At 37.8% G+C, this 25,713-nt stretch overlaps 2 protein-coding genes and 1 long non-coding RNA gene across 4 annotated transcripts in view; 1 reads left to right on the plus strand and 2 right to left on the minus strand.

Annotated features, from left to right (window-relative positions):
- LOC149616227 (uncharacterized) overlaps positions 1–25,713 on the plus strand; it is a 236,414-nt gene that overhangs the window by 180,843 nt on the left and 29,858 nt on the right. The window lies entirely within an intron of this gene.
- On the minus strand, positions 3,626–7,652 carry LOC149616239 (cytochrome P450 3A19-like). The gene is made up of 4 exons (XM_089856561.1): positions 7,508–7,652; positions 7,355–7,443; positions 3,954–4,091; positions 3,626–3,879 (listed from the first exon to the last, which is right to left on the minus strand). Exons 2-4 carry the CDS (start codon positions 7,402–7,404, stop codon positions 3,699–3,701), a joined length of 369 nt encoding a protein of 122 aa, XP_089712687.1. The 5' UTR covers positions 7,405–7,443; positions 7,508–7,652; the 3' UTR covers positions 3,626–3,698.
- On the minus strand, positions 8,675–14,667 carry LOC149616240 (cytochrome P450 3A8-like). Its single transcript, XM_089856173.1, has 8 exons — positions 14,606–14,667; positions 14,374–14,470; positions 14,253–14,305; positions 14,027–14,123; positions 12,086–12,292; positions 11,388–11,622; positions 9,016–9,158; positions 8,675–8,944 (listed from the first exon to the last, which is right to left on the minus strand). Exons 1-8 carry the CDS (start codon positions 14,665–14,667, stop codon positions 8,783–8,785), a joined length of 1,056 nt encoding a protein of 351 aa, XP_089712299.1. The 3' UTR covers positions 8,675–8,782.

Below are 25,713 nucleotides of genomic sequence, written 5' to 3' on the forward strand. Positions count from 1 at the left end.
AATTGAACCCAAAAACCATTCATCCCGTTTATAGGTTAAAGGAAACCAGTGTACTAAATATTTGTGAAATCGGTTGAAACGAGCGGACTTTGTTGCATAGAGAAGATTTTTTACATTTCTGGGCGCCATTTTTTAAGATGGCGGCGGATTGAAAAAATCTTTCTTAATACGCGCTTACTACTCATGAGTAACGTTCCTGCAAATTTTCAGCCTTCTAGGGCAAGCGGTTTGGGCTGGGCATTGATTATCAGTCAGTCAGGACTTTGATTTATATAGATTGAAATATATGAAAAAAAAGAGTAAAAATAATTCATAATATTTTATTAGAGACCAGTTTTAATTAAATAACTGCTCGGTTTTGCTACTAATTATTATTATTTGAAGACCCATAAACTATATGGAAAAATCTTGTATGACTAAACAGGTTTTTCAAATAAATACTTCTTAACAAGTAGTTAAATGTCAATATACTTTATTAGAGACCAATTTTAATTATTTAATTTAATTTTTCAGCTTTCACAAACACTCCATTTTCTGGCATATGTATTAGGTAAACTACCTTCGTTTCTAAGTAGCCCTAAAAAGAGGAATTCGTAGTGTTGTGTTGATGGCAAAATGAAATTGAAAAAAAATTCATGTTTTCATCTTAGCTGCTGAATCCAAAAATCTAACTTACAATTTCAGTTCTTGAACAAGGCACTAGACGGTACTGACTTAACACCGTGGCCAAAGCCAGTTTAGCTTCTAACAGGGCGAATCGCATTCCAATGCAGTTTTGAGGCCAGCTCCAAATGGTTGGTAGACGAATGAGTTTAACTTAGGTTTATTCTCGGAAGCGAACCTAAATTACTTTTAAATTTATTATCCAAACCTTAAGGTGCTTTATGGAGACTTGAAACAATGATTTGTAGCATACCGTTCGGGAATGAATTTGTCTGGTTCTTGCCAATATTCGGGGTCATTATGAAGTAAATCAATAGGAACATCAATGCAAAGATCTTTTGGTAGTCGTAGGTTACCGTATGTTGTTTCAATGTTTGTTTGTCTCGTAGTACTGCAAAAAGGATTGAAATATGTAAAGAAAATATTTATCCAAACGATTATTAAAGGGCAAAACTAGGAATGGTTAAGTTTTATTCGATTCGTACGAAATATCCTCCATTACTTTATTTTTCTGTGTGTTTTACTTCTCAAGTACTATGTCGAACGGTTATTGCAAGTTAAACATATTTCTGACATATTGATCTTAGTTTGAAATGAATATTGTAGAAAATGGTGCGTATTAAAAATGGAAACAGATTTTTGATTATAAAGAACATAAGTCAGCATACTTTATACACCGAGTTTTACCATGGAATTATATAAGTACGTACGTTTCATGGATTACCCCACACGTGTGGAAAAGGAACTACAGCTCTCCGGAGAATACTGAGTGGCGGGTTTGAAATTTCTGAAATTAATTAATCCTAGCTGGATATCTCATAATAAAGCCATCTTATTATTATTATTTGGTTGCGAATCCATAATAAGGAGTATTTATACATGTCCATGGTTTTAAATGCAAGTTTAAATCAGTTTACACTTACATTACAAGGGTGGGATATAAATGCAGAACCTCAGATAAAAACATATCCATGTATTTCAGTTCCCTAATAAAGGAGTAGTCGATCTTCGCCTGAGATGTAACGATACAGTCTGAGCGTAATTTGAATTTTAAAATGTATCTTTCTTAGCTTACATCCTTTTCTTGAACACTGAATATTTCTTCCCGAAGCTTCTCTTGAATCTCAGGGTTGTTAACCAACACGTGAGAAGCAAATCCCAAAGTTATTGCCGTGGTCTCATAACTGTAAATTAAAATTTCTAAAACAATCCCGTATCATCACGGGTCTGTGGTATCATCTTCAACGTATGTTTCTAGGTCTTATCGTTTAAGTCATTAATCCTGTGATTAATTTATTATGTATAATATATATATATATAATATATATACATGAATAAATTAAACGGGATTTTTACAGGTGCTACAAGAAAAATATGGTGAGTAGAGGAAATATTTAATTGAAGAAACCAAATTAATCAAAATGATTAGTCACTGGACTAAAAAAGCTTGTTTTCCTAACCATTTTGCGGTCCTATGTTTGACGAAACAGAATTGCAGTTAAAAAAAGTATTGCGACTATCTGTCCATAAAACCTAAATTTTGAAAGTATTAGACTGGTCGCGGGTGCTACCAAACACCTAATAATTGGTGGAGAGCAAAATTCTCTTTTTAGCCACAACGTATGATGAATATCCACAATGAGGCTCTTAGTTTGACGTGCCCTGTAGTAGTAGTACTAATGCCACAGTCCAGTATTGGCAGTATCAAATTTTATCGTTTAAGTCATTAGTCGTGTGATTTATTTAAGATAATTTATATTTTCATTCTCAAATGTTTCTAAATTGAGTAGGAAATTCTGTATGCAAGTTGGAAACCTACAAAAGCGGCCTGTCTGGATACCTCTTTGTTGGTGTTTTGCTCGGGTAAATTGAACGGGATTTACAGGTGCTAAAATGGAAATGGATTTAATTGAAGAAACTAAATGAATCAAAAGTCATTAGAGTTCGAACCCATTTTACGTTGCGATGTTCCACGAAACAGACTAATCTGGGCGCGTGTCAAAGTCCAGGACCCCAAAAATCGGGTGGGGTGACATGAAAGAAGAGGCTCGTCATAGGCCATTCGACTTTTGTGATTCTTCATAAACCTATTGAAAAAAACTTAAACGACCTTGGCCGTACCTTTTTTCTTCTCTATTTATTAACAAAGCAAACGTGCTATAGAGAAAAATCTCTCCGTTTTACAAGTCCCTTTACAGATCCAGCGTTCATGTTTAAGAGCAAGCTATTCTAGTTTTAAGTGTTAAATGTTTTTAAAGTTCCACAGAAAGTAACCTTTGGTTAATCAGGAACAGATTTAATTTTAGAAGTAGGAATTGAGAACCGTTTGTATTTACTTCAGTCCGACTCAGAGCCCAGTATAGAGCCCCTCCCTCCAACATGTAATGAAAAGTTTAAATTATCTTATTGGCTTACTTAAACTACGTTTTGATGACGAGGACGGCGAAAAATATGTAATTCCTTTTTACCTCTGTCGCTATGACCCACCTATTCTTTCATACCCCTCCGTCCCGTGGAAGGGGATCCGGGACTTTGACGCGCGCACACATTACTCAGTTCTTCATTCCTACTTCTAAAATGAAATATATCCCTGGTTTAATATTTAAATTAATATTTTTGCCCCAAATTGACTTTTCTCAGAACCATATTTTTTTTTCCTTTTAAGCTATAGGTTTTTATGGTTCTAATTTACGTATGTTTTACTTATGTTCGACACTGCTGCTATTTATTAATATTTTTTGAAACCGCATTTAATATATGGAAAAATCTTGCATGACTAAACCTATTCGAGGATGGGTAGAGAATTTGGAGATTTGCTATTTTCTACGTTTTTATTTTACATAAATCCGTTTTTGATATATTTATTATAGAATAATTTTGATTATTATAATTTCTCGGCTTTCACAAACACTCCATTTTTTGGTGAATTAAGTAGATGCGCTCTACCTGTTTCTAAATGACCCTAAAAAGAAATTCGTAGTGTTGTATTGATAGGAAAATGAAAAGAAAGCTGCCGAATCCTAAAGTCCTACTGTTTACAGTAAACTTACAATTTCCGTTCTTGAACAGGGAACTAGACGGTACTGACTTAACACCGTGGCCAAAGCTAGTTTAATTTCCAACAGAGCGAATCGCATTCCAATGCAGTTACGAGGTCCAGCTCCAAATGGTTGAAAAGCCAAGGAGTGTAACTTATGTTTATTCTCGGGAGCGAACCTAAATTACTTTTAAAATTATCATCCTTGCCATAAGGTGCCTTACAAGAGTTTAAACATTGATTTGTGGCATACCGTTCGGGAATGAATTTGTCTGGTTCTTGCCAATGTTCGGGGTCATGGTGAAGTAAGTCGATAGGAATATCAATAGCAAGATCTTTGGGTAGTCGTAAGCTACCGTATGTTGTTTCAATGGTTGTTTGTCTCGTAGTACTGTAATAAGGATTGAAATATTTAAAGAAAATATTTAGCCAAACGAGCATTTCAGAACAAAACTCGAAATGGTTTCCGTTTTTGTCAGTGGCTTATTTTTATAACGATTCTAACCTGGACCAGCGCTATTGGGGTTCAACTAATAAAGCCTATCCTAACCTAGACCAGCGCTATTGGGGTTCAACTAACAAAACCTATCCTAACCTGGACCAGCGCTATTGGGGTTCAACTAACAAAGCCTATCCTAACCTAGACCAGCGCTATTGGGGTTCAACTAACAAAACCTATCCTAACCTAGACCAGCGCTATTGGGGTTCAACTAACAAAACCTATCCTAACCTGGACCAGCGCTATTGGGGTTCAACTAACAAAGCCTATCCTAACCTAGACCAGCGCTATTGGGGTTCAACTAACAAAACCTATCCTAACCTAGACCAGCGCTATTGGGGTTCAACTAACAAAACCTATCCTAACCTGGACCAGCGCTATTGGGGTTCAACTAACAAAGCCTATCCTAACCTAGACCAGCGCTATTGGGGTTCAACTAACAAAACCTATCCTAACCTAGACCAGCGCTATTGGGGTTAAACTAACAAAACCTATCCTAACCTGGACCAGCGCTATTGGGGTTCAACTAACAAAACCTATCCTAACCTGGACCAGCGCTATTGGGGTTCGACTAACAGAACCTATCCTAACCTGGACCAGCGCAATTGGGGTTCGACTAACAGAACCTATCCTAACCTGGACCAGCGCTATTGGGGTTCAACTAACAAAACCTATCCTAACCTGGACCAGTGCTATTGGGGTTCAACTAACAAAACCTATCCTAACCTGGACCAGCGCTATTGGGGTTCGACTAACAGAACCTATCCTAACCTGGACCAGCGCTATTGGGGTTCGACTAACAGAACCTATCCTAACCTGGACCAGCGCTATTGGGGTTCGACTAACAGAACCTATCCTAACCTGGACCAGCGCTATTGGGGATCGACTAACAAAACCTCTCCTAACCTGGACCAGTGCCATTGGGGTTCGACTAACAAAGCCTATCCTAACCTGGACCAGCGCTATTGGGGTTCGACTAACAAAGCCTATCCTAACCTGGACCAGCGCTATTGGGGTTCGACTAACAGAACCTATCCTAACCTGGACCAGCGCTATTAGGGTTCGACTAACAAAACCTATCCTAACCTGGACCAGTGCCATTGGGGTTCGACTAACAAAACCTATCCTAACCTGGACCAGCGCTATTGGGGTTCAACTAACAGAACCTATCCTAACCTGGACCAGCGCTATTGGGGTTCAACTAACAAAACCTATCCTAACCTGGACCAGTGCTATTGGGGTTCAACTAACAAAACCTATCCTAACCTGGACCAGCGCTATTGGGGTTCGACTAACAGAACCTATCCTAACCTGGACCAGCGCTATTGGGGTTCGACTAACAGAACCTATCCTAACCTGGACCAGCGCTATTAGGGTTCGACTAACAAAACCTCTCCTAACCTGGACGAGTGCCATTGGGGTTCGACTAACAAAGCCTATCCTAACCTGGACCAGCGCTATTGGGCTTCAACTAACAAAACCTATCCTAACCTGGACCAGTGCTATTAGGGTTCGACTAACAAAACCTATCCTAACCTGGACCAGTGCTATTGGGGTTCGACTAACAAAACCTATCCTAACCTGGACCAGTGCTATTAGGGTTCGACTAACAAAGCCTATCCTAACCTGGACCAGCGCTATTGGGCTTCAACTAACAAAACCTATCCTAACCTGGACCAGTGCTATTGGGCTTCAACTAGCAAAACCTATCCTAACCTGGACCAGTGCTATTGGGGTTCAACTAACAAAACCTATCCTAGCCTGGACCAGTGCTATTGGGGTTCGACTAACAGAACCTATCCTAACCTGGACCAGTGCTATTGGGGTTCGACTAACAGAACCTATCCTAACCTGGACCAGTGCTATTGGGGTTCGACTAACAAAACCTAACCTGACCCAAGACTATTTTGGTACAAACAGATAAAATGAATTGGAATTAATTAATCTCAGTTCAAATAACCAAACCTACATCAAAATAAACGACTATAGTTTATCACATGCCGGTTGTACTGATATTATAAAAAAACCGTTTTTACAAACGGAAAAAACCTGATATATACTACATCGTTCATTTTGGGTCGCCACTCACTGTTCTTGTCACGGCTTCTAAGGGACAGATATTATTTATTCTAACCGTTTCATATAACACCACCATTTATTAAAGCGGTAACATTGCGTCATGACAATTAATATCACATGTCATGACAGCACCAACTATTAAAGCGGTAATATTACGTCATGACAATTAATTTCACATGTCACAGCTAAAAACTGTCGATTCTTATCAGGGGCGTCAACTTCATTATCTTAACACATTTTCGTTACTTTTTATTTCGGCTGACATTTTTTGAAGCTAAAAATAAATAATTTTTACCATAACAACGTAGTTATTTATTTCTATGTCGCTTTTGGTCTTACTAATAATGAAATATGAAATTATTAATTTCAAACGGAATGGATATTTATGTGTCCCTTCCATGAAAGGCTTGGTCTTACTGATAATGAAACGAATCGGAGAACGACAGAGATAAGTGCATTGTAACTCAAAGAGAGTCCAAGTCTCAATAAACGAATCGGAGATACGTGCATTTTAACCTCAATGCCTTGTAGTTACGGGAATTTTGAACTCGAGCATGTCGATAAAAGAGATACGTGCATTTTAACCTCAGTGCCTTGGAGTTACGAGAATTTTGAACTCGAGTACGTGGTTAAAAGATCCCCCACCATGATAAGAGCTAGATAGAGCCCACCCTCGAGAAAAACCTACGCGACTTACGCAACCTATACGCTCGTGGCAGCACAAGGGTTAAAAACGAATTGTCGTTTGTTCGCGTGAAGCCTTAGGGTTGCCATTTCTGCACCTCAGAAATTCTTACGCTAAAGGGGGCTGTTTGCGACACAAGGGTTAAAAATGAATTGGCGTTTATTCGCTTGAAGCCATAGGCTTGCCATTTCTGGCGTCAAAATTATCTACTCTCCCGTTCCAAAAATTTGCCCGTAGAAAGGCAGGAAACTCGAACGACCCGTATATATCAGCCAGTCTGTCGACTGGCTTAAATTTAGAAAACTGCTGCATAGGGAACTGTGGTAACGGGTAAACTGCGTTTTCGCTAAACCGCTATTTATAGGGAAATGTGGTTATGGAGTACACTTACAGTAAAACTGGGGGATATAAACGCAGAACCTCAGATATAAACATGTCCATGTATTTTAGTTCACTTAAAAAGGAGTAGTCGATCTCTGCCTGAGATAAAATGTAAACAGTCTGAGCGTAATTTGAATTTTTAAATGAATCTTCCCTAGCTTACATTCTTTTCTTGAGCACTGAATATTTCTTCCCGAAGATTCTCTTGAATCTCAGGGTTGTTAACCAACACGTGTGAAGCAAATCCCAAAGTTATTGATGTAGTCTCATAGCTGCAAATTAAAAAGAAAATTTCCAGTTGCTGAACCAATCATCCACTGCGCATGTTTCTATGTCTTACTTAGAGTACTATTCATGTAAGTAAGAAGTAATTAATCTTATGATTAATTTAAGATCATTTATTTTTTACGAGGGATGGATTTAATTTTAGAAGTAGGAATGGAGAACGGTTAGTGTTTGCTTCAGTTCGACTCAGCCCAGTATAGAGCCCCTCCCTCCAACACGTAACGAAAAGTTTAAATTATCTTATTGGCTCACTTAAACCATACGTTTTGATGACGTTGCTGACGGGGACAGCGAAAAATACGTAATTCCCTTTTACCTCTGTCGCTATGACCCACCTATTCTTTCATACCCCTCCGTCCCGTGGTAGAGGGTCCAGGACTTTGACGCGGGCCCACATTACTCTGTTCTCCATTCGTACTTCTAAAATTAAATCTATCAGTACAGACTAAATATTGAGATGGACTGCGAAACCGAGTGTAGTCAGTTCTCGCTTGTCCTTCTCGAACTAGCTCTCAGTTAGTCTCTAGCACTACGATGTATAGGTGGTGTCATTCTTATGGAGCATATTTGACGGATAAATGTTTCAACATTTGATATTCAAGGTTCGCCGAAAAAATAATTGACAGCCGTGTAGTAGCCGCGTAAAATTGTAATATTGGCTGGGCCAACTTGTTTAGTACGTAGCTAACATGCTAGCCTAACTGAAACTCACCCAGCAAAAACGAACACAATTGCGTTGGATACCACTTCATCTTCGGTTAAGATAATTTTCTTCTTACCTACTTGAAAAATTGGTCCATTATGTAAAATATATTGAGCGCTAGGAGTCGGGTCATAAAACCTGAGAACGTATTAAAACTAGAATTGGACTGTGGTGCCGAATCTTCCCCAATTATAGCCGAATACCGCACATGACCACTATTTTGACATAAATTACAAAACCTTATGCAAAAATCTACGATTTCAGGCAAACTGCTGACGCGTATAACTTCGTTGATCGTTAGAAAGTGCTCAAATAACCTTGAACTTCAATAACCAATGAATTGAAACACATCATAATTGTAATGCGTGACGGGTAATTCTCACGCCTATCCCAAAAGAATACTAATAGAAATTAACATGGAAGATATGCGGACAGTGTGGATTTCTGGTCTTAAGGCACAAGAAACGAATTCGAACTTATTTTTAGTGTTTCACCAACGTTGCTTGTCTCGGCGAATTCGGAATCGGCCGTTAATGACTCAGATGTTATGTTCTCAATATCCTTGTTCATTTCGGCATCTAGGAGCAATTGCAGCAAGTCTTCCCTTCGATTCTAAACATGTAAGCTATTTTACACTAATCCGAAATGTATTTGTCTACATATTCTCAAGTTTCAACACATACCTTCGGATCCGTTCTTCTCAATCGAACCATATTAACACAACTTGATATCAGTACCCTCGCGCAACTAAATCTCAAGTAGTGATTGATTATTTCTTGCCATTTTAGTAGACGACCAATGAAATGTTTAGCTTCTGGAAAGCAAACTGCTTTCGTGATTAGTTATCAGCTCTGCCCAACTTTATTAATAACTAGAATTGGTGAGCGAGATTTTGACTTAGCCTTGTTACCATATTCATGGCGCCTTGTGTTAAAGGCCGACTTCTATCGAAAAGAGTTCTAGCTAACTGAAAGCCGTGCAATATGGTTCTAGCTAACTGAAAGCCGTGCAATATGGTTCTAGCGAACACAATACAGAATTTCCTTCAGCAAAAATTCGAGAGGAAATAAATTTAAAAGGATTTCTATTGTTCATCTTCAGTTCGCTAGAACCACATTGAACGGCTTTCAGTTAGCGAGAACCATTCGGGAAGCCTTCATATGAGCAGTTCCCATATGAGCGGATTTCAAAATAGCGGTCCTCAAAACAACAGTTCTCTAAATAGCGGTTCCCGAAATGGCAGTTTACCCATTACAGCAATTACCGATACAGCGGTTCTCGTAAACGCGGCGTACCGTTACAGCAGTTCTCTAAAGAGCGGAAAATCAGATATGCGAAAAACTATAGCTGTTTATTATGGTGTAAGCTGGCCCAGCTGGGTTATATGAACTCAAAAAGAACTAGGTCAGATATGGATAATTTGGTCAGGTTAAAGTTGATTATTTCAACTAAATAGTATCAGAAGCCGATTAGGCTTTACACATGAAGTACGTAACATGTGCCTTGAGGAGCTACACGATATTCTCTAAGCTCCTAGGAAAGAACCTCCCCTTACGCGGAGGGAAATAGTTCAGTAACGCGGCTCCTTCGGATCCATCGGATCCTTCCGCCTAAAGAACCGATTTACCACATACCTAAATTCGAGAACTATACTATAAAGACTGAGTAGGGTATCTAAAATATTCTTTAGATAAAACTGTTCACAATACGAAAGATTATTTGGGAGTAAGGCGTAAAAATGTTGTCAATCTGGGTAGCTTTTGCTTGGACTATTTAAGACGCCGTGCATCTGTTTTTTACGAGGAATGTTTTCTGTTCTCGCGGTCTGTTGAAATTTAAAGAAAATCTTATCATATTTAGTTGAAGACTAAGTAAATGTCTCAAAACATTTCGAAACTTGAGCTTTAAAACGTTGAATATTTTATAACGACTACGGAACGGTACCGCAAATTCGCCTTCCGGGCCTCCCGGTTATGTCGACGGCGAGGTCGAGTCGAGGTCCCATGCAAGAAAATAGTAATAGCCGTCGCCTATTGGTCTGGCATTAAAGAGGTTATCTATGGTTAGGGGGCTCATGATTGGTTAAAAGCTTTTTTGTTCGTCTGCTTAGTTTTTACTTCGGGAATATCATGAAATCCATGGTCAAAGCTATGGAAAAGTGGGACTTACGTACTTTATGTGTGAAGTATAATCCGCTTTTGATAGTATTAGGTCAGGTTAGGTTAGGCTAGGTTAGTAATATTTTGGAAATTGTGTTACAATGTTACGCCTTTTCCAAAAAATTACTGTTTACAATTATCTACCTTCGAAATAAAATACTCTTTCTCGAATTATAATATGCCTTTTCCAAAATATTACTGTTTACAATTATCTACTTCCAAAAGAAAATAACCTATCTCGAATTATAATATGCCTTTTCCAAAACATTACTGTTTACAATTATCATGCAACTTCCGAAATAAAATAACCTTTCGCGAATTATAATATGCCTTTTCCAAAAAATTACTGTTTACAATCTACCAAAAAACATGATGTTTTATTAGGTCACATTCCTGATTAAATGATCACGGAAAAGGTAGTATTTGAAACCAACGAATATAGGTGTATTGTTAAGAAATGCTCGAAACTCAAGACAAACACTGCTATTTCTCATAATAGCGGCCGCTATTTCTAAAACAGCAGTTTTGAAAAAACTGTTTTTTTGGAATCGCGGTAGCTATTTCGAGAACTGCTCTACAGGGAAATGCTCAAATGAGGTACACACGAACCATTCCAACTTTTGACCCAGCGGGGCTTCGAAAATCGGCACGGTCGCTTCATTGTTAGTCTCGGCTTTCAGTTCGGTAGAACCCTTTTCGTAGAAAGTCGGCCTTTAAGGCCCATACCACTTGCATATGTAAAAAGCATAAAATGAACCAAATTTCTAACAGAAAAAAATTATTTTGTTTGCACGTAATTTTTGGTTTCGAATCTGGTTTAGCAGAGATGATATCTGCTCCCGACTAAAACTTGTCTCGCTAATCAACTCTAACCAAAATCGAGAATAAAAACTTACAGCACATTATATTCAAACTAGAAAATATCCCCTTTAATAGATCTTTCATTGCGAGAAGAATGGGGTCTTCGGAGTTGGTTTGGACATTGGACTCAACCCCAAAAGAAGTTCTTACAATAACGTCAAGGGTTAACCCCCTGAACATGTCGTAAATATTAAATGAGACGTCTTTAACGTTATGATCTTTAATTTTGTTCATGAACACTTTGATGGCTTCATTCATATCAGAAACGAACTGTGTATGTTGTAAAATATTTTTTTAGTGATAGCTTATTTCAGAGGGATGACGTTGCCGTGAAAGTGGTTAAACAAAAAATATGCTTTGTTCACATTACCGGTTTTAAGCTATGGTGTAGTTTGCATATTTTCCGCATTCACGTGAAATTTCTTAAGATAAAAAATTTATCATAAGAGACCCAACCAACAAATCTTTTGAATTTTTATAACGGCACAGATCTTGTTCTCGGGTTTTGAAGTGAGAAAGGGATAACCTGATTGGCTTGATTTTGCCTTGCGCAGAACCGGTTTTACCCCAAGAGTCAGACTCTAGTCCGATCAGAAAAATTAGGATTTATTTTCGTCGCTCAACGGCAGATGGTACTACAGTCAACGTGATCGTATTCCTTAGATGGAGACGAGACCAAGCCAACTTGTTTGTTTGTTGGTTGGGTCTATTTAGAATTTCTCAGATGCTTTACCTCTTTTGTTTTAACGCTGGTAAACATGGGTGTAATCAAAGCTCTTTGTTTTTTCCACTTTACTCCATGAATATCAAATACATGTTGGTTGCGCTTTTCATCGTGATGAAATCCACCTGGTATTAAGATCTGAAATGGCAATATTGATTGGTTCAAAGTAGCAGTATGAGGCGACCAGGCGTTGGTGCTACGCAGGCGTATTATGTACTGGATTTACATGTGATAATAGAGAAATGATTTTTTTGTCCATTGTCCAGGGATAGATTTATTTTTTTAAGGCGGAATGGGTAACAGGGTTATTCGGGTGCGAGTCCAAGTCCACGACCCCCTTACCCGTGACGGAGGGGTATGTAAGAAGAGGCGGGTCTTATTTTCATTATGCCGTTGTATCATGTATATCGGGGTCAAATAAACTTCGTCTGCCCCTTCGTCTGCCAAGTTGGAATGGGCTCGATTGTAATTTTTGAAAGAACATTGTTTAAAAATGGAACTGAAAAAAAAAAAAAAAACGGGGAAGACCCAAGAAAATTATAAGTGAGTTAGAATTGAGTAATGAAATCGAAAAGTCTTCATAGATATTACAACACGAACAGGTTTTAACCAAACACTAAACTCACAAAACTCCTGGCCATTCACTAAGCATTGGTTAACTTCATCAAATTCGCTTACAAAATCATTAGGATAGTAGAGATGATTGGCTTTAGAAAGAATTAGCGACCACTTTTCACCCTTACAGATGTACTCCAAATTCAAAACACCGGCACCAAATTCACTAACTACCTTCTTAATTGCTATTAAAAACAATTCCCGAACAATTTCCGGACCCACAATATTAGACGGCTCCATTTTGAACCCCTGTGAAGAGTTGCAACGTAAGAGGGGTCGTAGTCATAGCGACTGAGGTAAACAGGAATTACGTATTTTTGGCCCTCCTTGCCAGCAACGTCACCAATACGTAGTTTTAGTGAGCCAATAAGATAATTTAATTTTTTGGATACGTGTTGAAGGAAGGGGCCCTATACTCGGCTATGAGTCGGACTGAAGTAAAGGCCAAACGTTGTCCATTCCGTCTTAAAAAAATAAATCTATCCCTGGTTTGTCGCACTATCTTTAATACAAGAAACAAGTGAACCTAAGGACATTTTACAACACTGGCGGTAATGTATAAATTTCTACGATCGGTATTTCGACCTTCTAATTTACTTAAATTTCACGTAATAGGTTAAAAACATCAGATGCTTTGTAAGTTCGGTAAACAATGTTTCGTCAATTAAAGTTAGTGCCACCAGAAGTAAGATAAAGGACTAGATGTAAAGTGCTCTAGCATTGGTAATAGATCCTGACACTAGTGAACAAATTAGAGGATTTTATACCACTTCAATCGCGCCTACAATAGAGAGAAAAAATTGGTCGAGTTCCAAAAACTTTCCAACCCTCTTCCCCTCAACCTAAAGCCGCGGAACACGGACGCCAGTGCTTGAATGTAGTTCGACCGTCTACCGCCTCGAGCGTCTCACGTTTTGGAGGGAAAATTCAGAAACCGCTATATGATAGCCAACCCTTGGTGTGTTATCAAGAATATTCACTTTCGCCAAGTGAAGAATTTGGTTACCTCGACACTTCTAGTCCCTTATCTTACTTCTGGTGCCACTAATTACTTAATTTAGAGCCTGCCTCTAAATAACCCCTGCACAACATAATCGCTTCCAGACTCATCGCAAGCTGCGATTCCCACGCATTATAATGGACTTTCATGAACAGATTATAATTGTTTTCGCCACGAACGTCGATTCGATGGGGAAAAACGCGCAAACCTATTATCTTTTTTAAATGGCTTGCTCATATTATTGATGGCGACTTTAACAATATGTCATCAAAAATCCATGTACACGTGCACTTTCAAATGAAAATGTAATATATATAGGTTTCCCTTAAACATACTGGTCGGTTCATAAAATTATTGAAGTTTCGAATTTGAATTTGTTTTAATAATTCGATGTCCGATACTACCAGAACTGGTGTGCCGCCCAAGAAATATCTGCAATTAAACGTTTTAATAAAAAATCCCTTAAAACTAAGAGAATATTTCCCAATCGCAGACCCCCGGGTTATGCAGTAAACTGCATCTTAAGCATTCCAAGTTGAAGTTGGCATTTTAGTTTCTTACCCAAATATTTTTCCATATTTCTTTCTCCAAACTCTCAATGCACCAGAAAATGTCTGTCAATTAGAATCTGAATTAAGTGTGCCTCAAATTGTTTAAAGTTCCAGATCGTTTAAATTTTTACCAATTTTTTGATTTCCTTAAAATTCCCAAGTATTAGATGAGGATCTGGTCCCGCTATTCCCATATCCTTGAAGGTTCTCAAAGTTTTTCTCCTTTGTCTAAAATTTTAAATCATTAAATTAAAGGTGAATGTGGAAAAATGGAAACAAAAGAAATAGAGCGTTGAACTCTACAATTCGCTCCCAGAGTGGACAAAATCTGACTTAAGAATTTTATGAAAATTTTTTTCTTACTTGAACCATATTGTCATAAGAAAACCAAAAACAGCGGCAAGCATAGTAAGCCAAATTTCCATTTTTTATTACTTTCTTGCAAAAAAAATATAAGGTGTAAGAACAGTTGAAAGAAATTATGTATTTTAGTATATTAGAACCCCCTAAAGCAGAGGAGGGAAATTGGTTGAAGTAGTCAGTCTTGCCACTGCCTTCTCTAATACTAGGCCTGGAAATGTACAACAGAAGTATTTTTTATTTGACATTTTGAATTTGCGCTTAGTAACCGTTAGATGGCTCTTTTCTGGGGAGAATTTTCGCGATGACGAAAGTAAATTCGTACTGCGCAGTCTCGCATGACGTCACGTCCTTCGCTTATGGCGGACCAGGGTGGGAAATAAGGATTTTTAAACTGGACTAAATAACCTGGTCCATTTCACAAGGGCACGCCGTCTGCTAAACTAGAGAAGTGGATAATTAAACTATTAGAGTTAATGTTTTGACTCTAGTTACCCTTGAATTATCTAAGTGGTCCCGAGGACCATTGACCCCCTCCGATTTAATTTTTAAACTGGACCAGGCAATTTTTAAACTGGTCATTTGCCCTGTGCCACCGCCTTATTTCCCACGCTGTGGCGGACTATGGGTGCAATTCGTCGCTAAAATGATACTTAGGTATGTATGATTGTATTTTTCGTCAAATTCAGTTAAATCTGAAGCCCAACTACAATGAATAGATCAATGTGTTTGGATCGTGTCTCTCAACTTAGAACCAACGCAAAAACTTTTCAGTTTAATCATGAATTTATTTATTAACATGAATATATATCTGCATTGACTAGTTAAACTACATATTCAGGGATGGGAGGGGCTTAGTTTGAGTGACGTCAGAGAATTTCTGGCGGTTTGTTTTTAAAGCTAAAGCTCTTGTCACGCGGAAGGCTAATTATGCTTGTAATTTGATCAACTACCGCATTAATTTAACTCCAACAGCAGGGAAAAACCAGCATCATCCATTCTCACGATTTAAAATGTTAGTAATTTACTTTCAACCGTTACATTCATTTTCATAATGGCCAAGGCTTAGCACTTTACCAACAGTTTTCAGTTTCAGATTAGGAAAAACATTGCAGGCACTTTTTATAATTTCCTTTAAAAGATCAAAATCGCCTTCGGACATCGTGTTGAGATATTTATTCACGTATCGGCGATCATTTTTAATATTCAGTTGACGCAGTTTGGTGAACCTAACCGAAAATTGTATCCCTCATACAATTTTGTTAAACTGGTCGTCTGCTGTTCGAACTTCCAGGTGTCTCGATTTTGATTGGCTACCGCGATGACGTTAAACGCGTATGTAATAGAAAGGTCCCTCCCATCCCTGAATAACATGATAGAAAGGCTAATGATACACATATATATTCATGTTAATAAATAAATTCATGGTTTAATACATTTGCTAGATCCATAGAGACATAGGTATTCCAGCAATTATTTGACGAACATTTTAATTGATGTTGCAGATTTTTTGAAGGAAGCAATGCACTTCATTGATGATACTTGTATATTTCATTCAGTCATATTTTGCGAAGGCTTTAAAATATGATTGTGATACATATTTGGCATTAATGAAACTACTGTTAACAAAGTTTTTAAGACCATTGTTAGACAATTACGCAAAAGATTTAACAGATCGCAAAGAATTGTACAAAAAGTTCAAGAACAAACTTCTCACATGAAAAACTCTAAAGATATAAATACATTTTACCCACAATGTGATACATGCCTTTTTTATTGTCGTTTGAATTTTAATGTGTCTTTTCATTTAAGTCAGCTGCTATATTATCCTCAATACCTTTACTTTAACCGTTGTCTTGCAAGATTTTAAAAATTTCCCCTAGTTTTGAATTTGCCGCCAGTTTAAAACCCCAGAAAAGCGACATCTAGCGCCAATTGTGAAATACTAACTGCCACCCCCCTTTTTTTCGTATTGCATGGCCTAGTATTTGAGATGGCAGTGGTCTTGCTATAGATCTACCTACGAAATTTGGAACACATTGTGGATGCTTTTTAAACTTAGGTAAACTTTAGGTGATAATCCGGGATAGATTTAATTTTAGAAGTAGGAATGGAGAACGGTTAGTATTTACTTCAGTCCCACTCATAGCCCAGTATAGAGCCCCTCCCTCCAACACGTAACGAAATGTTTAAATTATCTTATTGGCTCACTTAAACTACGTTTTGATGACGTTGCTGACGGGGACAGCGAAAAATACGTAATTCCTTTTACCTCTGTCACTCTGACCCGCCTCTTCTTTCATAACCCTCCGTCCCATGGTAGGGGGTCCGGGACTATGACGCGGGCAAACATTACTCTGTTACCCATTCCAACTTCTAAAATTAAATCTCTCTCTCTGTGATAATCTAAACACTCTTGATTGACTGACACGATAAAGCGAAGTGGGGGGGGGGCAACACGAACGTGACTAGACACATTAGGGACAAAGAGAGGGGCAATATGAAGAGCTCCCTGGAACATTAGGGAGAAAGAAAGGTGGAATTGAAAGGTGGACTAGATGGGTTAGCAAGAACCAGACGGTCAGGCTGGAACCATGGGGAAAAACGAAAAAGTTATACTCCCATTTTCCCCAATCCCATGATTCCCAAAAGGAATATTTCGCCCGAAATCTTTCATTCCCCTCTTGCCCAAAAGTTTCTATTCCCCTTTCGCCCAAGCCCGGAAGTTGATATCTAATCGTGTATAAAACGAGTGTTGTTAGGTTAGGTTAGTTTGGGTTGTATTCATTCAGTTTGCTTATTATTGCGTTACTTTGTGATAGTAACTGTTTCAGTTTTGGGGGAAAAATATTTTAGGACAAATGAGGTTGAGAGAAATGGCAATTGGGAAACTGTTTTGAGAGAAATGGGGAAGAATCGGGGAAAAGGCCAGGGTTAAAACCGTTTTCAATTTTATTTAAATGAAATTTAAGAGACTCAAGTTTAGAGAATAGACCAGAATTTATACTGAGGAGTGCAGTCATTCAAAAAGCAGAAATGAAATCATAAAACATGTGTTGCACTAGCCCAAACGAAACTAAAACTATATCGTCTGCAAAAAAATCGGTAAAATAATCTTATGATTTTATTCAAAAAATTTTTATTGGTGGATTTAACGGTTGGTTTAAACCTGTTGAAACCATCAAACTTCATTTTTGGAAAAAGCCGGATTTTTGCCATCCCTAACTAGGCCTTCTTGACACATTAATTGAAAGATAGGGACATATTATAAGTGGTCTTTTCTAGATCCATTGTTTCTTTATCTGAAACATTTGATGACCCTTTCTGATACAACTAAAGGGAAAATTAGTTCTTTTGCTAGATATTATAGAAACTATTGATTCCAATAGCTACACGCTGTGCATGAATGATTAACTTGGACTTACCTTGGTTAAAAGTTCACTTAAATGGTATTTGAGAAATTTTGAATAGCTCACAATTTTCGATTACTTGCTGGTGCAGCGATACGTAAAAAATCCCTATTCGGCATTTCCGCCAAAGAGCTTTTAATGTTTTTCCGAATTTCCGCAAACAAACATTTCCGGTCTAATTTTCAAGCTTATGGAAACAGATGTTATGAAGTAGGGCAGATACGCGTATAAGCAGAAGTAGGATGAGACTAGGAGTAAAGAGCTCTAGCATTGGTAATAGATCCTGGCACTAGTGAACAAATTTGAGGATTTTATGCCGCTTCCATCGCGCCTACACTACTGAGGAAAAAATTGGTTGAGTTCCAAAAACATTTCCTACCCCCTTCCCCTCAACCTAAAGCGGCGCAACACGGACGCGGGTGCTTGAATCTAGTTCCGTCGTCTACCGCCACGAGCGTCTCACGTTTTGGAGGGAGAATTCAGAAACTGCTACCAGAGGGCCAACCGTTGGTGTGTTATCAATAATATTCACTTTCGCCAAGTGAAGAATTTGGTTAGCTCACTACTTCTAGTCTCATCTTACTTCTGGTATCAGTAACTTCAAATTATGGTAAGATAAGAAACTGACAATAAGAATAAAATTCGGTTTCGTTAGGAATATTTATTTGGAACTTTCAGTTTTCTTTAAAAATATTCTTACATTCGTGGTTATTCTCATTTTATTTCTGCTTTTATACGCTGTTGAATTATGAAAAGAAAAGGATTGAGTTTTTAACAAGCAAAATATGGCTATATATTTTATTAGAGGCCAGTTTTAACTATACAACAGCGGCTGGGCGTTAAACCGCGCTCGCAAATGACCTTGATTATTTCACTAGCCAATGAAATGAGGATGACATAATCCTCAAGCCCACAGAATTCAAAAAGATATTCTCATGGGGGATATGAGGGCAGTATGTGTGTTCGTGCTCGTATACCTAAGACAGAAGAAGTGACTTCGCACTTATTTTTTGTGTACTTTTTCACATTGAGTTTTCTGAAAACCATGATTTTGTTCCATATAAGCTATACCATTATACGTAAGGTTTACTTATGCTCGACATCGCTACTAATTATTATTTTTTGAAACCTCATTAAATGTATGGAAAATGATTGCATGGCAAAATAGGTTTTTCAAATAAATGAGTACTTTTTACCAAGTAGATAAATGTCAATGTACTTTATTAGAGACCAATTTTAACTATTATAATTTCTCGGCTTTCACAAACACTCCATTTTTTGGCGTATTAACTAGATACGCCATTTCCGTTTCTAAATGGCCCTAAAAAGGAATTTGTATTATTGTGCTATTAGTCAAATGAAAAGAAATGAAGTATATTCATTTATCATTCTAAGCTGCCGAATCGTAAAATTCAACTTTTTGAAGAAAACTTACAATTTCGGTTCTTGAACAAGGCACAAGACGGTACTGACTTAACACCGTGGCCAAAGCTAGTTTAATTTCCAACAGAGCGAATCGCATTCCAATGCAGTTACGAGGTCCAGCTCCAAATGGTTGAAAAGCCAAGGAGTTTAACTTATGTTTATTCTCGGGAGCGAACCTAAATTACTTTTAAAATTATTATTCTTGCCATAAAATGCCTTACGAGAGTATAAACAATGAATTCTAGCATACCGTTCGGGAATGAATTTGTCTGGTTCTTGCCAATATTCCGAGTCATGGTGAAGTAGGTCGAAAGGAACATCAATACAAAGAGCTTTCGGTAGTCGTAGGTTACCGTATGTTGTTTCAATGTTTGTTTGTCTCGTAGTACTGCAAAAAGTATTGAAATATGTATTGAGAATATTTTGGGGAACGAGCGTTTAGGGACAAAACTGGGAATGGTTAAATTTTATTCGATTCGTATGAAATATCTTCCATTAGTTTGTTTTCCTTTTCTCCTTACTTCTCAAGTACAAAGTCGAACGGTTATTGCATGTTAAACCAAGAACGATACCATAAGAACGTTGAAACAAGGCATTGATGGCGCCATGAAGTCATACTTTTCATAATATGAGGGAGGAGCCTATATATTTGGGAATATCATGAGTTAATAATATGTTAGCTGCCTATTAGTTACTCAGTCTCCATAGGCGTAATGTATCCAGCGATTTCTTCCTATTTCGCCCGCGTGGGAAAAAAATCCGAATGTTGCGCCCTCTCTTGTCGAAAAAAAAATCCCGCTCGCACGGCTCCTCGACCTCGAGTCGTCGGATGCTTTTTCACCAAGGGAGTGTTTTAATCGTGAATGTTTATGTTTTAATAATTGAACATTAAATCATGGCGTTTGTGTCTTTACTGAGACAAAAAAATGCAGGAACTCAATGCAATTTGGCGAAATTGATAAAGAATGCCAAAGATAAGAGTTATTATTGTGAATTGAAACCAGAAAAATATACAACTGAGCTAAATCCAATCCACTGATCTCTTTTTCTGACTGTTTTTTAACCGAGGCTACTGAGCAAAATATTCGGCTGCTTAAATAGCTCCGATATCATTGGCTAGCTTCCACTACACGCGCTTCCGGGGAAAAACCGGAAAGAAGAGTAAATAAGATTGTCGTTCACGTGGCGGCCGCAGAGCGTCGCATATAATTGGGACGCTGGCGGCGCGGGAGAAAACGCTGGAGTATAAAAATTAATTGCCTGAGTAACTTATAGGGAGCTAACATATTATTAACTCATGGGAATATGGAAAATGGAGTCTCCAAGGTCTAGGATTGTTGTTGTCAGTGTCAAGAACAAAACTTAAAATCTTTAATGATGAACTGATATATTCAAAAATTGTGGACCATAATGAAGTTATAAAGAATCTAGGTTTTCCTATTAGAGAGTCAGATTTATCGGGGCAAAGTCAGTGCAACAGATTTCACAAAATTTGGCGTATAACGCCAAGGCTTAAGGCAGAGAAGCTGAATGTGATACTAGCCACGTTAATTGATTTATAACCCACCGATGGCGCTAAAAACGGATTTTAATGCGTTACCTAGAAAGAAGGCGGTAACGGTTTTCGAAAGAAGTGTGACTTCATGGTACCAGGGAAAGGTTCGTAAAGAGAAAGCACTATATATGTTGCTTCAATCCTCGCATTTCGCCTTCGATATTTCCCGTAATTTCATTGGCAGATTGGCTAATATAACCACTCTCTCACTGACGTTCTTATGGTATCCTGAATTCGTTCTTGGTTAAACATATTTCTTACATAATGTTCTTAGTTTGGTATGAGTATCGTAGAAAATGGTGTGTATAAAAAAATGGAATCAGATTTTTGATCATAAAGAACATTTGGTCGGCATGCCTTATGCACCGAGTTTTACCATTGAATAATATAAATACGTTCGACACGTGTAGATTAGGAATCCAGAGTGGCGGGTGGTTCGATTATTCAGATTTTTCTCTCTGTGCCTGAACGAAATTTCAAACTCACGTTCAGGATTATTCGTACAGACTTAGCTACTTTTCTCATATGACCAAATTTACTTCCTAGTCAGTTTTGAGTCGTGTCAGATTTTGGCCAAGTTGGGAACCCATAATAAGGAGTATGTAATGTACATTTAAATCAGTTTACACTTACAGTAAAATTGGGGGATATAAACGCATAACCTCAGATATGAACGTATCCATGTATTTTAGTTCACTTATAAAGGAGTAGTCGATCTTTGCCTGAGATTAAAAGTGAAAAGTCTGAGCGTAATTAGAATTTTAAAAAAAATATTGCCTAGCTTACATCCTCTTCTTGAACACCGAATATTTCTTCCCGAAGCTTCTCTTGCATCTCAGGGTTGTTAACCAACACGTGAGAAGCAAATCCCAAAGTTATTGACGTAGTCTCATAGCTGTAAATTAAAATTTTTAAAACAATCTCGAATGTTTGTTCCTGTGTTTTATCTTTAATTTAAGAAAATTTATATTTTCATTCTTAAATTACTCTAAACTGACGAGGAAAATCTGAATATAGCTGACTTAACTGAGGCTTACCCAGCAAGAGCAAAAATAATTGTGTTCGATACCACTTCATCTTCGGTCAAAGTTATTTTCTTTTTGCCTACATGAAAAAACGGTCCATTACGTTCAATATATATTGAAAGTCAATGCAAAAGAATTCTAACAGAATTTAACATGGGGGATTTGAGGACATTATGGAATCCTGGTCTTATACATAAGGCACAAGAAATGAATTCGAACTTATTTTCTGTGTTTCATAAACGTTGCTAGTCGTCTCGGCGAATTCGGAATCGGCCGTTAATGACTCAGATGTTATGTTCTCAATATCACTGTTCATCTCGGCATCTAGAAGCAATTGCAGTAAGTCTTCCCTTCGATTCTAAACATATAACTTATTTTACACTAATCCGAAATGTGCTTATTACATATTCTCAAGTTTCAACACAAACCTTCGGATTCGTTCTTCTCAGTCGAATCATATTAACACAACTTGATATCAGTATCCTCGCATAACTAAATCTAAAGTAGTGATTGATTATTTCTTGCCATTTTAGTAGACGACCAATGAAATGTTTAGCTTCTGGAAAGCAAACTGCTTTCGTGATTAGTTATCAGCTCTGCCGAACTTTATTATTAACTAGAATTGGTGAGCGAGATTTTGTCTTGCCCTTGTTGCCATAATATTGCATCTTGCTTGCATAAAGCAAAATTTCAAAGCTCAAAATATAGGACTTTTTTTTAGTTCTTGGGTTTGAATCCAGTTTAGCCTAGGTTTAGCCAAGAAGGAATTTACTATGAGAAGACATAAGTGGCGAGATTTTACGCTTCTACCCTTACGCCGGTGTTAGTGGACAAGTAAGCACCACCCCTTTCATGTCCGTCATTGCTCTGCGCTTTCCCATTTGATCCTGTGGGAAAGTCATACAGACGCAAATGACGTATTCCGACTAGAGAAAAAAAACCTCGTTCAAAGTAAATTAGAAAATAGAAAATGGAGGCTGAAAGCGGTGCTGAAACGGTACGATGGTTGTTTTTAATTGCCATTAACAAGTTAGTTAAAGGTTTTGAACCTAACTTGATGGATTTTGAATATGTGTCTCTACGTGAAAATCGTTCATTCTATAGTTGTCTCTAAATCGAATCAAATTTCGTCAGTTCCAAAAACCAAACCAAGGCATAACGAAAAGGTAAAAGAGATAGATGGTGGAAAACATAGAGTAAGATAAAATATTAAGTCCCGCCTCCATTTTCACCCCCACCCATAAAGGGGTGATTGTCGACTATTACGCGCGCACCGGACGTCTTTTTAGCCTTCATATAGCAAATTCCTCCTTGGTTTAGTAGAGAAGACATTGGTCTATGACTAAAATTCGTCTCGCCAATCAAATCTACCAAAAATTGAGAATGAGAACTTACAACAAATTAGATTCAAACCAGAAATATTCCCCTTGAATATATCTTTCATTGAGAGTAAAAAGGGGTCTTCGGAGTTAGTTTGGACATTGGACTCCACACCAAAAGAAGTTCTAACAATAACGTCAAGTGTTAACCCCTTGAACATGTCGTAAATATCGAATGAATCGTCTTTAACGCTATGATCTTCAATTTTCCTCATGAACACGTTGATGGCTTCGTTTATAACAGGAACCAACTGTGTGTCGTAATTCATTGACGTTTTAATTTAATTTATTTTATAGTGATAGCTTGTTTCAAAGCGATGACGTCAATCGTAAAAATGGTGTCGTAAAAATATACCTTGTTCACATATAAGCTTTGAAACAAACTATTGTTCAAAGGTGCAGCTTGTATTCTTTGTGAATTGACGTGTAAATAATTGATTAAGACAATTATAAATTTAATTTTAGGAGAAGGAATGGAGAACAGAGTCATGTGGGCGCGCGTCAAAGAAGAGGCGGGTCATAGCGACAGAGATAAAAAGGAACTACGCATATTTCGCCGTCCTCTTGAGGTACGTCATCAAAACGTACTTTAAGTGACCCAATTAGATAATTTAAAAATTTTGTTACGTGTTGGAGGGAGGGTCTCTATACTGGGCTATGAGTCGGACTGAAGTAAATACTAGCCGTTCTCCATTCCTGCTTCTAAAATTAGATCTATCCCTGATTAAGATAATACATTTGTCATTAGTTAAGCTTTCTCAGATGCTTTACCTGTTTCATTTTACTGTTGGTAAACATTGGTGTAGTTAAGGCTCTCTGTTTTTTCCACCTCACTCCGTGAGAATCCGCTACATGTTGGTTGCGCTTTTCATCGTGGTAAAGTCCACCTGGTATTAAGATCTGAAATTGTAATATTGATTGGTTCAAAGTGGCAGTATGAGAGGCGACCAGTTTAGAGACACGCCTCAAAACACGTTGGTGCTGCGCAGATCTATTGTGTACTGATTTTACAGGTGATAATAGAGAAATTATTGAGTTTTTCGTAATATCTTTAATAGAAGAAACAAATGAACCAAATATCATTGGACAGCCCGGTCGGTAATGTATTAATTTCGACGAACGGCATTTTGAACTCTAACCTAGTAAAATTTCAAAACACGTTCTTTGAGGTTCGGGGAACGATTAAATTTATGGCCACTATTCATTTAATTTATATACTAGCACCTGCTCGTGTACCTCAAACAAATAATCCCTGCAAAGCATATTGCATCTCGACTGGTCGTCGTCTTCGATTCCCAACCTGTATAATGGATTTTGATGAACAGACTATAATTGTTTTCGCCACGAACGTCGATAGTAAAGCAATGTTTGCCTTTCGATTCAATGGAGCCAAAATGCGCAACGCTTTAATCTTGGTTAGATATTTTCCTCTCGAACGGTGTTAATAAATGAAGTATTTCAAATGGCTTTGCTCACATTAAGAGCAAGATATTATTGATGGCAACTTTTACAATATGTCATCAAAGATCCATATATACTTATACTTTCAAATGCAAATGCAAATGTAATATGTAGGTTTCCCTTAAACATACTGGTCGGTTCATAAAATTATTGAAGTCTCGAATTTGAATTTGTTTTAGTAATTCGATGTCCGATACAACCAAAACGGGTGTGGCCCCTAAGAAATATCTGCAATGAAACGTTTTAATAAGAAATCTATTAAAATTAACCGAATAACTCCCAATAAAAGCATTGCAGGCCACCGGGACAATGCGGTACACAGAGACAGACCTTTACATATTCAAATATATGAATCATGGGGTCCCCTCCACGAGCTATAGATTTGTGAAGCTCCTGAGCGATTCCCAACTAGACCCAATGGGTAAGACCATGAATTTATTCACTAACTTGAATGCTAGTGAATGTTAAGCATTACCCTGTAGTCCTCTGTCAAAAAGCTAAAGGAGGAGACATTTCCGCGCCACTCGTATGACGTATATTTTTTAACCATTAAGAAGTAAACGATGGTATTTGGGAGGTTTCTCTTAGCAGACGGCATAGCCCACTCGCATATTGCCCTCACGTACGGAAATGCTCATCTATATGTTGGCCGAGTGTCTTGCGGCCTTGAGCGCAGTATTCGAGTTGGCAATGCTATCACAAAATATGCTCCACCCATCGCCGAGTAAGAGGCGTATTATGTTAAGTTATTCATGTTACTGAATAAATTCATGGTAATGCCAGAAGTATATAATACTTCTCTTCGAGAGAAGTGTACCACAACGAGGGGTAAGTGTAACGTCACTCATCCCAACAT

The sequence above is a fragment of the Phalangium opilio genome, unplaced genomic scaffold, assembly GCF_054372755.1.
Source record: "Phalangium opilio isolate 3A_F unplaced genomic scaffold, DU_Popi_V2 ptg000217l_1, whole genome shotgun sequence".
Lineage (NCBI taxonomy): Eukaryota > Metazoa > Arthropoda > Arachnida > Opiliones > Phalangiidae > Phalangium > Phalangium opilio.

Excerpts from the sequence above, each read along its gene's own strand:
- LOC149616240 (XM_089856173.1), bottom strand. The coding sequence starts at position 14,667 with ATGGAAATTTGGCTTACTATGCTTGCCGCTGTTTTTGGTTTTCTTATG. Across the intron at positions 9,159-11,387 it reads TAGTTTGAATATAATGTGCT|TTTGCTTTCCAGAAGCTAAA; the intron begins GTAAGTTTTTAT and ends TCACGAAAGCAG. Across the intron at positions 8,945-9,015 it reads TGAGAAGAACGGATCCGAAG|AATCGAAGGGAAGACTTGCT; the intron begins GTATGTGTTGAA and ends TTACATGTTTAG.
- LOC149616239 (XM_089856561.1), bottom strand. The coding sequence starts at position 7,404 with ATGGACATGTTTATATCTGAGGTTCTGCGTTTATATCCCCCAGTTTTA. Across the intron at positions 4,092-7,354 it reads TTATATCCCCCAGTTTTACT|TACTACGAGACAAACAACCA; the intron begins GTAAGTGTACTC and ends TCCTTATTACAG. Across the intron at positions 3,880-3,953 it reads GACAAATTCATTCCCGAACG|GTTCGCTCCCGAGAATAAAC; the intron begins GTATGCCACAAA and ends AAAGTAATTTAG.